We start from the raw sequence: 13,582 nt of genomic DNA, 5'->3' as shown, positions 1-13,582 counted from the left end.
CTTAAATCCGTCATAAAATCGAGAATGGTGGAATAACAAAAATTCAACATTCTGGAACCACCTATCTCTAATCAAGTCAAATTCATTAACAATTCCAAACACCAATTTTAGTCGATATAATGTCGTTAAAAGGAATAATTTGTTTCAGAAAATATCATTTTTTGAGGTTCATATAAAATAAGAACAAGATAATGGAAAAGGGGAAGTTTAAAGAAAGAATTGTACCTTAAAGAAGGGAGAGATGACTCATGGCCGAATGTATATTCATAATGAGACATATAAAGGATAACTCACAGACAGAAAGTGCAGAATCTACCCCTACCAAAATTGAATTCTTATATTGCTTCTAGAAACAAGAAACTGTGTTGACTATAAGCTCCTTTAAAACCATTTCCCTCCATAATGGAGTTAATAATATATTTCCAAGGAGTTAAGCCACAAGAATACAAGAGACCATCTTAGGATAAAAGATGGCATGAAAAAATATACTACATCTTAACAGCCACCTGTTCTGCTGAACTTTTCTTCACAAATCCTCTGGTACATAACTCATTCAACAACTCTAGGGCCTCATTTGCCAAACCTTCATAAGCTATACCTTCAATGAGAATGGTGTATGTAGTTTCAGTGGGTTTACATCCTCTCTGCACCATATAAGCCAAGAAGTCAATTGCATGATCAGTCTGCCGAGCCTTACAAAGTCCCAACATTATAGAGTTGTAGGTGATAGAGTTAGGCCTGACACCCATGCGTTCAAGTTCGTGAAAAAACTTGATTGCTTCATCGACCTTCCCTTCCCTACTAAGTCCTCCAACGAGTGAAGAATATGTAATTATATCAGGTTTTAGACCCTTTCTACGCATCTCTTCTAAAAGCTCTACTGCTTGTTCTGTTTTTCCCACCTTTGAAAGGCCATCAATCACCGTGTTGTATGTGATCAAAACAGGAGAACAGCCTTTGGTATTTAGCTGATTAAGAATCTCGACTGCAACATCAACTTTCCCATCTTTGCATAAAGCTGTAAGCAAAGTGTTGTAGGTCACAATATCAGGATAACACCCCCTAGACACCATTAATTCCAAATATTCTATTGCCCTATCCATCTTTTTTTCTTTGCAAAACCCATGAAGCAGGGGATTGTAACTTAAGGAATTTGGAGTACATCCATGTTGAGACATCTTTTCCAGTATGTCAATTGCTCGACCCAACAAACCCTTTCGGCACAAGAAATTAATCAAGATATTGAAGGTAACAACACTAGGCGAACATCCTTTTCGAAGCATATCTGCTAATAGTCTCTCAGCATCCATCCATCTCCCAGTACTGCACATGCTACGCAAAATAATGTTATGGGTAATAACATTGGGTTGGCATCCATATGATGGCATGTTATTCAAAAATTTGATCGCTTCATCCAACCTCCCTTCCTTACAAATACCATTCACAAGAACATTATAAGTAACCACATCAGGCTTACATCCCCTACTCCTCATTTCATCCAGGAGCTTCATAGCCTGGCCAACCCCGCTTTCTTTGCAAGTTGCTTCAATCAATATGGTATAAGTAATTACATCTGGATAACATTCCCTCTGCAACTGCCTGTCAAGAACTTTCATTGCTTGCTGAAGTTTCCCACTATCACACAAAGAACGCAGAATTGTGTTATAGGTGACAACATCTGGAGAAACACACATTCGATCCAAAACCAGTAAGGCATTATCAATTTCTCCTGCCTTGCAATATCCACTTATTAAAACATTATAAGTTATAACATCAGGAACCGCCCCAGACCCTTCTAAAATCTCCATTATCCTGGTTGCTTTCTTAGTTTTACCAATCTTGCAAAACCCACGAATTAAACTCGTGCATGCAATAATATCAGGAATATCACCCTGATAAACCATGCTCTCAAGAAACTTAAATCCTGCCTCTAATTCTCCATTTCTAACTAGTCTTCGTAGACGAATATTACTCTTGAATTCCTCAGAACTATGGGAAGAATTTGCCGAACCAGAAGACATATGCCCAGATGGGTATTTCTCAAGAATTTGAATCTTACCATTTAAACCAAAGGTCTCAACTTTTGCAACAGCAAAAACCTGACTAAGCCTTTGCTTTCTGAATCGCTCAGGCCTTTTACCCTCCATGCCATCAGCAGATAGAACAACAAAGCGAGCTTTTCTACCCAAAAAAACTTTCACTGAACCATTGTGTTTACCAGCTCTATTTCTAACCCTAGCTCCAATGAAACTACTACTTTTTGTCGTTTCCCTATGAAAGTTTTGAAATGAGCAAAACCCTTCTTGGGCGGGATTACTAGGTACTATCAAGTCCATACCCTCAGCAGCCTGTATATACAAATAGCAGGAAAATACCACTACTCAAAGAACCACGGATTCTAGAAAAGAATATCTCAAATAAACAATAACCTGGAAATTCTAGTGAAGGATTTTGAAAAGAGGGGTGTATGGCTTTTGCGTCATAATAATGGGAACAGATGATTTAATGGTTGTTATGAACAGCAGAAACAGCCAGAAAGCTTACCCATGGAAGAGTGGCAAATGAAGAAGGAACGTGCCGGCGTTGCTGCTTATCCATGTGTTTGTCTTCTTGTTCTGGCTTTACGAAAATATCTGAACAGGAGGAAACGAGATGGTGGGGTGGATTGTAAATTTCGTGGGTTTCCAGCAAAGTTTGGATTGACAGTTTTCAGGCTCAACTATGTCTAAGCCCAAATTTGCGGTAAGCCCAAAATTGTGAATTTATGCGAAGGGAGTTTAAATTGTGAATTTAATTGTATATTTTTTTTTTAATTACTTTTTTCATTTTACAAAGTTATTTAAAACTTTATTTTTGATGAATGACGTAAAAATTACATCATTCTTCTGTTTAAAATAAAACGGGAACAATTTTAAAATTTTTTGTTATCATGTTTATCTTTTTCTTCTCTAAATTTTTATTATTTTATTAAGTTTATTAAAATTAATTAGTTGTTATAGCATTTTATCTCTAATAATCTAAAACTAAAATTAATTTGATTATAACTTGATAAATAATTTCAATGACTGTGATAATAGTTCACCTCAAATTAAATTATTTGATTAAAATAACAAAAAAATTACACAGCTTTTTAAAAAGTTCAAGATTAATAATTAATAACTCCGATGAAAAGCGAGGTTTGGAACTTGCTGGAAATCATTTCGATCGATATATATATATATATATAAACAGAAACCAAAGCAGGACCTTGTTATGATATAAGTTTAGTCCTTAATTTGCTTAATTACCCATATGATAATTAATCAACGTATATAAGCACAGCTGGTGAATATTGCTGCATCATGTGCGGACACAGACTGGTGCCCGACAAGACAACAATCATTTTACCTAGTCTCCTACTGTTGATAATGAAGAAGATTCTTCACATTTCCAAACAGTAAATGTGGAAAAATTAACTAGCGAGCTAATCTTGACACCTCATCCCTTGGTTTACATTTATAAATATATGTATAGATATATATATATATATATATACACCTCTGCACTTTTGTCGTGCTTTTCAAATTACTCCCCATTCAGTGTACCGTTGAATTAAAATATATTTTTTAAATTTAGTTGCAGATATTCATTTCTATATTTAAATTTATTGTACATATAAACATAAACCTATGGTATTTAGAAAATTATAAATCATAAAATTTAGATTGAAATATGAATAATATATTACTAAATGGCTACTGTACTTAAAAATGGAGTCCTAATTAATGAATTGCATATAATGTTTTTAAAGCTTATGATCTGTAAAGGTTCATATCCCATATTATGGATTTCCAGCTTGTAATTTAGAAATAATAAAATAAATAATACTAAAATTTATAATTTAGCATAAGCAATTAGAGTTTAGGGTTATATTACTTACACAATTTATTTAAAATCTTCAATGGAATTACAGCAATGCCCTTGAAACTTTAATGAAAAAAGTATATGAGAAAATAAATATTATTAACCTCTACTCGAAATTGACAAAATAAAATATGCAATCTCTTAACTAGTTTCTTGTTGTTCAAAATCTGAGTCTTGATCGTCCTGATCTGAAATGGTTAAAAATAAATGAGTTAAATATATTAGCTCAGTAAAAATATCAATATCTTACAACTGATACGGAAAAATCAAAAGGTTGTAGAAAACAAAAAACAACCAATAGAGATCATCTTTAATAAAACTCGAATGCTAGTGTATTTATTATTCGTTTCACTGAAAACGTTAATATTTTCTCAACTCACCTGTAAATTCTTAAATGTCATTTATTAAGATAAGAATCAGAATAACAATCTACAATATGCATTTTAAAAAAATATATAACGATTAACCTTACTATTTTTCAAAACTAGATTTCTTACTATATTTACCTCTATCATTTTACCTTTTCTACCAGTGTCGCTGGGGGTCCATAGGGATCCCCACTATACGTGGACATGAACATTCATTCTATAATCAAATGGTCATTCATATACCTTGTCTGATAATGGGCATCAAAATACACAACTACCTCAATACGTTGTCCGGTATAAGTGTAATTAAAATAACTCTCAACCCCTTCTAGTATGGGACTTCTCAGCCCCATACGACTGAAGGTAACGTCTACGGTAGGGTTCACTCTATGCACTAAGTCCGTACACTCTTTTCAAATATACCCGATAAGCCCCTTTCATTCAACACTGTTAATCTAGGAATATTTTTTCTTTTATTTACTATTTACCCTTAAAAGACACGTATATCTGTATCCTAAACAAGACATGAGTATAAAATTCATATTTTAGGGTACGTACGTAAAATAAGCATGCATTATACCGACAAAAACGTATTATACATATAGTAAAATAATAGGACAACATAGATTAAAAAACTTTATCACATTAGTCGTAGAATTAAAACGAATAAATTAGTGTAAGCAGTACAGTGAATAGATAGGTATAATAAATGGCTAAAGAAATAACTACTGTAATTAAAACTCAAAACAAACATAAACTGACCCGTTACTTGCTCCAATAGCAACCTATACTTAATCAATTAAAGGACCACAAATTAACTAAATTATTCATTCATTACCAGTTTAGCTTCAATTTAACCGTAACAGAAAAAAGAAGTGAGGTATTTTTACCCTGGGTCGACGTCTAGAACACCGCTTTTTTTACTACGATTTTTGACAGTTTCCAATTCTTAGATTTCTTAAATTTTTCTGTTAACATCGAAACGTACGTCAAAATAGCATGAAATGGCTAAAAAAAAGACACAAATCTCACTGTGGGTTCGGGTTGGGGTTTCAACGTGGTGACGTTGTTGTGCTCCACGCCTGATCCTTATTCTTCGATGGCTCCTCCTCTCGATCAGGCCATGTTTGGTTGGTTCTCAGTGAAAATCTGTTTAAATTATGGTTAGAAGGTGTTTATCAGGGAAAAGATGAGAAAAACTGAAGCTTACGGGCGATTTCGACCTTCTGGTGTGGTGACTCAGCTGAACTCTGTCATTCTTCCTCGTGGGTCACAATTGTTTTCGATTATTCTGTATTGAAAATGTGTTAGACGACTAAAGGTCAAAGAAACGAGAAGAATGAGAAGAAAAATTGCACTCACCAATGCGGTTTAGGTCTCCAGTGCGGTGACGCCGATGGGTGGGCTTCTCCTCTGGCCGCCCTTCTTCTTCTTCTCCAGTGAGTGGATGTCGGGTAAGGTTAGGGTTCCGGTTGGAAAAGACACTTAAATACCCCCCTCCCTCGATTTGAGTCGTCCATCCGGGCCTACGTGGATCCTCCTCAGCCGTCTGATCATGCTTATAAAGAAAACAGATCCAGGTCATTCGATTGAAGATTTGTGTGCCATTCGATCGCGCTTATCTAAAAAATCAATCCGAACCATTCATGCGCGCATGAGTGAACATGGGTCGTTGGATTGCCCTAGCACGTGGATCGCCTGCGTGGCTCTCACGTGGAGCCTATGCCAGCGTGTCTGCCACGCGGCGTGTTCTGATTCGTCGTGCTGCTGACGTGGTTGTCCTACATGGCCTACACTTTTTCTTTTTGTGATTTGACCATTATTTTCAAACTTTTCTTTCAAATACATCCCCCTTTATTTACAGTTTTGTCTTGCATTCTAAAATTATTTTTAATTTCATCTAAAATTCATATATCTCAAAAATAATTAAAATTAACCCTACACTTTTTTTATTATTTTAAAAATTAAATTATATCATTTCAAGTCTAAATTTGGGCTCGAGATGTTACAACTCTCCCCTTCTTAAGAAAACTCAGTCCATCAAATTGTTGTCCCCTAGTCAAACAGTTGATGATATTTAGCCCTGAAGTCTTATTCCAACTCCCAGGTGGCCTCATCCTGTGAGTGATTTTGCCATAGAACTTTGAAAAAAAAAATTCTGTTGTGAAGTATTCTGTTCTTTCAATCCAAAATGTTAATCAGTACCTCCTCATAAAATAAATCTTTATGAAGTGGAAGTGACTTGTAAAACAAAACGTGTGAGGGGTCAAAGATATATTTGTGTGGCATTAACACATGGAAGACATTATGCACTTTGGATAGTTCTAAATGCAGTGCTAGTATGTAGGCAGGTATCCCAATTATGTTCAAAATTTCAAATGGTCCAATGAACTGGAGATTCAACTTTCTCCTATTTCCAAACGTGACATTAAGGAACACTTAATCATCTTTCTCAAATTCTAAATCTCTTTTTCACGTGTCCGCATAACTCTTCTGTCTACTCTGGGCCGTTTGAATATTTTTTATGATTTTGGCAATCTTCAATGTGGTTTCATCTACAAGATTTGGGTCAATCAATTTCCTGTTATCCACTTGTTTCTAACAGATCAGTGACCTACAAGGTCAGTCATATAATATCTCATACGGAGTCATATAAATACTTGTCTGATAACTGTTATTGTATGTGATTTCTACTAGGAGTAAGTGGTTATCTCAGTGCCCTTCAAAATCTAGAACACAAGCCCTGAGCCTATCCTCCAATGTGCGGATAGTTCTTCCTGATTATCCATCGGTCTGGGGGTGAAATATTGTACTGAGAGACAATTTCGTTCCTATTACTTGTTGAATACTTGTCCCAAACTTAGAGGTGAATCTGAGGTCCTTGTCTGATACCATTGTCATCAGAACTCTATGTAGTCTGACTATTTCCTGAATATAAATTCTAGCTAGCTTGTCCAATGGATTCGTTATTCTGGTAGCTAGGAAATGAGAGGACTTAGTGAATCGATCAAAAATTACCTAAATCGCATCGTGTCCCGAATGTGCCTTAAGCAATCTTGTTAAAAAGTCCATGGTGATATGTTCTCATTTTCATTCCAGAATTGGCAGCAGCTGAAATAGTTTTTCTGGGCGTTGATACTCTACTTTGACCTATTGGCATGAAAAACATTTGAGACGAAATCAGTAATTTTCTTTTTCATCTTACTCGACTAGAATCGGGACCGCATACTTTGGTACGTCTTAGTACTTTCCGAATGCATGATAAATTTCGAACTGTGAGCCTCTATCATGATATCTCTTTTAAACTCACTATCACTAGGAACACACAACCTATCCTAAAACCTGAGCAATCCATCTGCAGAGATTCAAAATTCTGAATTCAAACCTTGTTTTGTATCCTTTTTTAGAGTTTCTAGAGTGGAATCAGCCAGTTGAGCCTCCCTTATTCTTTGTATTAACTCAGGTTGGACTGCTAAGTGAAGTAGACATATGACCCTTTTTAAGTCTTGGAGTTGTATTTGCTATGTAGCCTTTATCATCCTGTACTCATAAACCATTATGTGAGCTAACATACCTACATTCTTCCTACTGAGGGCATCGGCTACTACATTATCCTTGTCCGGGTGGTATAAGATCTTAAAATCGTAATCCTTAAAGAGTTCTATCAAATATCTCTGATGCATGTTGAGGTCTTTTTAGTTGAATATATGTTTTAAACTCTTATGGCCTGTATAGATTTTAAATATTTTTTCATATAACTAACGACGTCAAGTCTTCAAGGCGTGAATAATTGCGGCAAGCTCCAAGTCATAAGTGGGGTAATTCTTTTAATGAAGTTTCAATTGTCTGAACCCATAAGCTATAACTTTTCCATACAGCATCAGAATGTAACCCAGTCCTTGGTAGGATGCATAACTGTATACTGTTTATACATTTGTCCCATTTGGTATAGCCAACACTGGTGCGATAATCAGTCGTTCCTTAAGTTCTGTAAAACTCTTTTTACATTTCTCATTCCACTAGAACTTGATATTTTTCTTCGTAAGTCGTGTCAGGGGGATTGCTATACTTGAGAAGTCATCCACAAACCTGCAGTAATAACCTATCATACCCAAGAGGCTTTTAATTTTCTTGATCGATATCAACTGCTTCTAACCCATCACTGCATCAATCTTGTCGAGATTTACTGACACTCCATCTTTCGATACTATGTGTCATATGAAGGAAGTCTACTCAAGCCACAATCCACACTTACTCAACTTTGTATATAGTTTTTTTTTTCCTGAGAACCTGTAAGACCCGAGTTAGATGTTGAACGTGTTTATCTCTACTCTTAGAGTAAACTAGGATATCATTTATAAAAACTATGATAAACTGATTTAAGAATGGTTTGAAGATCATGTTCATCAAATCTATAAAGACTGCAGGTACGTTAGTAAATTCGAACAACATAACAAGGAACTCATAAATACCAGGTCCTGAAGGTTGTCTTAGGAATGTCTTCTGTCTTAATATTCACCTGATGGTTTCCTAAACGTAGGTCAATCTTGGAAAAAATTTGTGCACCTTGTAACTAATCAAAAAAATCATCAATTCAGAGAAGATGGTACTTATTGTTAATTGTGACCTTGTTTAGTTCTCTGTATTATATACACAATCTCAAAAACCCATCACTTTTTCTTGTGAACGTAACCCCGACACCCAAGTATATATGCTATGTCAGATGAACTCATTATCTTATAACTCTTTGATATACTTTCTCAGTTCTTTTATTTTAACACGACTCATTCGATATGGAGCAACCGATATAGGTTGGGTGGCAAGCTGAAAATCTATGGCAAATTCAACTTCTCAATCTACTAGCAATTCAGGTAGTTCTTTAAGGAATACGTCCAAAAAATTTCAGACAAAAAAGATATCTTGAATGCAAATCTCTTTCTTAGATTTCCCTAACGTGGAAAAGAATAGTTAAGTTAAACACATTCAAATAACAATATAATCACCATGCGACAACAATGTTTAATATTTCATTAATTAATAAAAGACCCTTTATTATGAATATTGAATACAAACTTCTTATGATAACAGTCCACAGTAACGTGATATGCTGCTAACTAATTCATCCTCAAAATTATATCAAAATCTTTTGTATCAAGTGCTATTAAATATACACTCAATTCCCTACCTGTTATCTCTATAATACAAGATTTGTATATAACATTCCCCAGTAATGTTCCGTTCCCAGGTGTAAACACAAACAATACAAAATCAAAACTTTCAGACAACACATTTAAATTTTGAGTAAAAGACAAAAGAATATAAAGCACCAGTATTAATCAAAACATGTGCAAGGTGGTTATAGATAATACACGTATCATGTATCATATATGGGTTAGCTTCAGCATCCTGCTGAGTGAGTGTGTAGACTCTGCCTTAGATTGCAGGTCTAGTCTGATTCTGATTCCTTAAGCACTCTCTTGCGTGGTGTTGGACACTCCCGCATATGCGACATGTTACTGAGGCGATAATAAGGTCGGTCTCCTTGATCCTTGCCACAGTACTGGCAAATCTTTCGCATCCTGTTATCGGGGCTTGGAAAGGAGTGTAACACCCCAATTATTATTATTGTTACTATTTTATTTTGATTTTTTTGTAATTTTTATATGAATATATGAATTTTTATGTAGTTTTAATTTAGTTTAATTTAATTAAATAGAAATAATAATAATAATAATAATAAAAAGGAGTAAAATTATTTTAGGGATTTAATTGAAAGCAATTTTGAGAAAAATGGGTGAAAATTTGGGTTATAGGGGTATTTTTGAAAGAAAAATTGAAAATCAGGAGTCAAAACGTAATTTTAAAAAATTACACCACGTCAGCTGCCCGGTCAGCAGCCTTGGCCAACCAGAACGCGCCGTATGGCAGAGACACTGACGCGGGATGCCACGGAAGGGAGCCACGTGGGCGAGATCCGCCTGCGCGCGATCGAACAGCTGAGATCCGTTCCCGCGTGCACGGACAGCCCAGATTGCACGCGCATGGACGACCTAGATTAAACTGCGCACGGACGGCCCAGATTGCATCGTGATGAACGGTCCATATTCATTTCTTTTTAATTATGATCGAACAGCCCAGATTAAATCGCGATGCACGGCTCAGATTAAAAGCGGAATGTTATAAATAATCTCATCCACACCCAAACTCTAACCTTAGCCGCTAGAGCCCTCACCGGAGAAGACAGCCCAGACGTCGGGGAGCTGACCGCCGCCACCCGTCGCCGCACCGGAGCACTTTTCGGCTACCAAACGAGGTAAAAATTCTCCCACTTGCTCAGAATTCGATTCTAAACCCACCTGTGGCCAAATCGGGGCCAAAACATTGGCTAATTGGCCGGAAAACGCTGCCAAAGCCCAGCAGTGCCGCCGCGGGTTTTCTCAATTTTTACCTCCGATGAGACCCTTTTTGATTCCCATTCGATGTAATTTTTACACCATTGTGACAACTGTTCCTTTCTCTACAGGTTGACCGAAGCAAAACACTAAATCGCGACTCGAGCCGGAGGAGCCGTTGCACTGGAGAGCCCCACCGCCGGTAAGTTTTGATTTTCGGTATTTTTTCGGCCCACCAAGGACCCTTAGGGTGTTTTCTCACAGGAACCAATGTAATTTTGGCCAAATTCGGCCAAAAACAGCTGGAAACGGCCAACCCAAGGCGGATCGCCGCCGTGCCGGAATTTTAAAATTTACCGAATAGGCCTCGAGTCTCATTTTTGAGTTATTTGGGATATGTGTAGGTACTGTAAGCACGTTTAAGTTCCCGAGAGAAAATTCAGGGAACCTAGGGACTGCCCGTAGGTGTAGTAAAAAAATCCAATTTTCGACTTCGAATTAGGTAAGGACCCCTCACCCTATTTCCTATCACGGGGTTAAAGTTTAATAAATGATAAAACTGTATTTGTATGAATTAAATAGATATACATAATTATTACGGTCGCTAATGGAGCCCGCACTGGACATATTTCTCTGTTAGTTCTTGTTTGATTTATTTTACAGTCTAAATGCAGTATGGTATCTGATTTATTTATTCTATGGTTTTGAATGCATGAATCACTATTTACTTCATTATGGCTTGATTTTGTGAATTCGATGATATGCTTGCCTTGTTAGATGCTCGTTACTTGTTTAAGTATTCATGTTTATGTGGAAAACAGAAAACTAAGAAAAAAATAGAAAATGTATGTGAATTGTTAAATGGATAAGTTGACAGTCTCACTAGATATTCTAGTAGATGGAGGACGGACCGGGTCTATAGGGAACCCTACCGAGAACGTTGTCTCATATCGGACGGGGTATGGAGACTTTCAATATTTTGGCACTCATACCGGATGGGGTATGGGGACAACCCACTTCACCCTCATATCGGACAGGGTATGGGGACGACTCGCTTCACCCTCATATCGGACAGGGTATGGGGACGGCTCGCTTCACCCTCATACCGGACAGGGTATGGGGACGGCCCTGGGAATTAAGTTTGTTAAAGGAATGGTTCACGTGTAGCGGGAACCCCTATGGATCTCTACGGATATTGGTAGGCTGATAAAAAGAGAGTAACTGTTGTTTGATGATTGAAATATAAAAGTATGACATGTATTATGATACGGATTATGTATGAATTCATGATATTTATGATGTTACTATTTTCATGAGTCGTTTTTATAAATCCCACTGAAGTAAGTGGACGGTAAATGGTTTGATTATTGATAAATAAATTTACTTTAAACTTGTGCTCCATTGGTTGTCTTTGGTTTTCTACTAATCTTTACTTCTGTAACAGTGATATAGTGGGATGTCTTTACTGGGCTAGTATAGCTCATTCCTTACTTAACCATTTCAAATAAGGAGGACTTGGTTCTCGAGCCTGATATACAAGAAGACGACGAGTAGATACCTAGATGTTTATTAGTTTCTTTTATAGTCTTTCATTTCTAGTATTTTTCTTTAGATGACTTATTTTCGGTATTGTTAGTACGTTTAAGTTATTGTGTAATTGATATTAACTAGAACCTTTTATTTCACTTTCGCACTTATATTCTTTATATACATTTCCTTTTTAAATTTCTGGGGTCGTTACAAGGAGCCTGAGTTGCAAGTCTCAATCTTTTGTTCTTCTGATTCAGTGCAGTAGGTGCTGGCCTATGATGTAGAACTGGGGGCCTGGAGTTACCTAATACTGAGGGAAAAATGCAAAGGTTCTTCTCTATTAATTGTGCCTTGGCCAAGATCGCTGAATAGGTGTCAAGCTCAAGACATATAAATATTGTATGATCTCAAAAAAAAGACCTCATTCAAACCTTCTTACCTTCCTGCCTTCATTTGTCATGCTCTCAGGGGAATACTAGTCTAACTTTAGGAATTTTCGAGCATATTCTGATACTGACAAATTTTCCTATATCAAGTGTGCAAACTCTATTTCTTTCAGATGTAGGAGGTGTTATGAAAGATCCTTAGTGTTGAAGGCTGCCAAAGACTGTTCCTAGGTGACTAGAGTGGGTAGAGTAGCTTGCTTAAGTTGTCATCAAACACCCTGCCTCACTTATAAGTATGTAAGTGGCAAAGACAACCTTCTGTTCAAGAACCACCCTAAGGGTTGCGAAGGTTTCTCTATCTCTGCTAACTAGTACCCAGCTTATTAAAAAGTGGATGCCTATATAAAAGTAGATGGATTAAGTTTTTTGTACCTTTCGATGTAGCCCGAGTCCCTCATAAATGAAGCTGGGTCCTGATGAAGGGGAACTAGATTATGCTGGAGAGGAACTGGGTGGCCCAGTGTCGGCACTGGGTTATACGGTGGAGGCACTAGATTGTACTACGACAATACCATATGGTACTGTGGAGGAGTTAAGTTAAGTTAAGTTGTATCGTTGGGGTACTGGATCCTCTCGATGTTGAGGTGCTCATACTGTGGCAGGGGTGGAGGGGGATCAGACAACTCCCTTCTTTCCTTCCTAGTCTGCTGGGCAGAAATGAGTTTCTCAACCATCTTAAATAACTGATCAAGATCCTCCCGGAGTAATCCCTCCCAGACTGCCATATTTAACAGAGGTATTCCTCTCCTCATGTTCCTTTACCTATATTTCATAACATTTATTTGAGATTCGGATTGTATTAAATTTACACTAACCCTATGTGTAAGGATTGGTTCCGAAGAATGTGATTCTGATACCAACTGTAAAATGTCCAGGCCCCCCACTAAGGATTCCGAGCTTTTAACTTAGAAATAATAAAATAAACAATAATGAAATTTATAAT

At 36.7% G+C, this 13,582-nt stretch overlaps 1 protein-coding gene across 1 annotated transcript; it reads right to left on the bottom strand.

Annotated features, from left to right (window-relative positions):
• Window positions 1–226: 226 nt before the first annotated feature.
• LOC110807316 (Pentatricopeptide repeat (PPR-like) superfamily protein) lies at window positions 227–2,645 on the bottom strand. Its single transcript, XM_022032414.2, has one exon. The coding sequence runs from the start codon at window positions 2,334–2,336 to the stop codon at window positions 489–491; it is 1,848 nt and encodes a 615-aa protein (XP_021888106.2). The 5' UTR covers window positions 2,337–2,645; the 3' UTR covers window positions 227–488.
• Window positions 2,646–13,582: the final 10,937 nt, after the last annotated feature.

This window comes from Carica papaya, chromosome 1 (genome assembly GCF_054855325.1).
Source record: "Carica papaya isolate Zhongbai chromosome 1, ASM5485532v1, whole genome shotgun sequence".
NCBI lineage: Eukaryota > Viridiplantae > Streptophyta > Magnoliopsida > Brassicales > Caricaceae > Carica > Carica papaya.
This window is presented reverse-complemented; position numbering and strand designations above follow the sequence as displayed.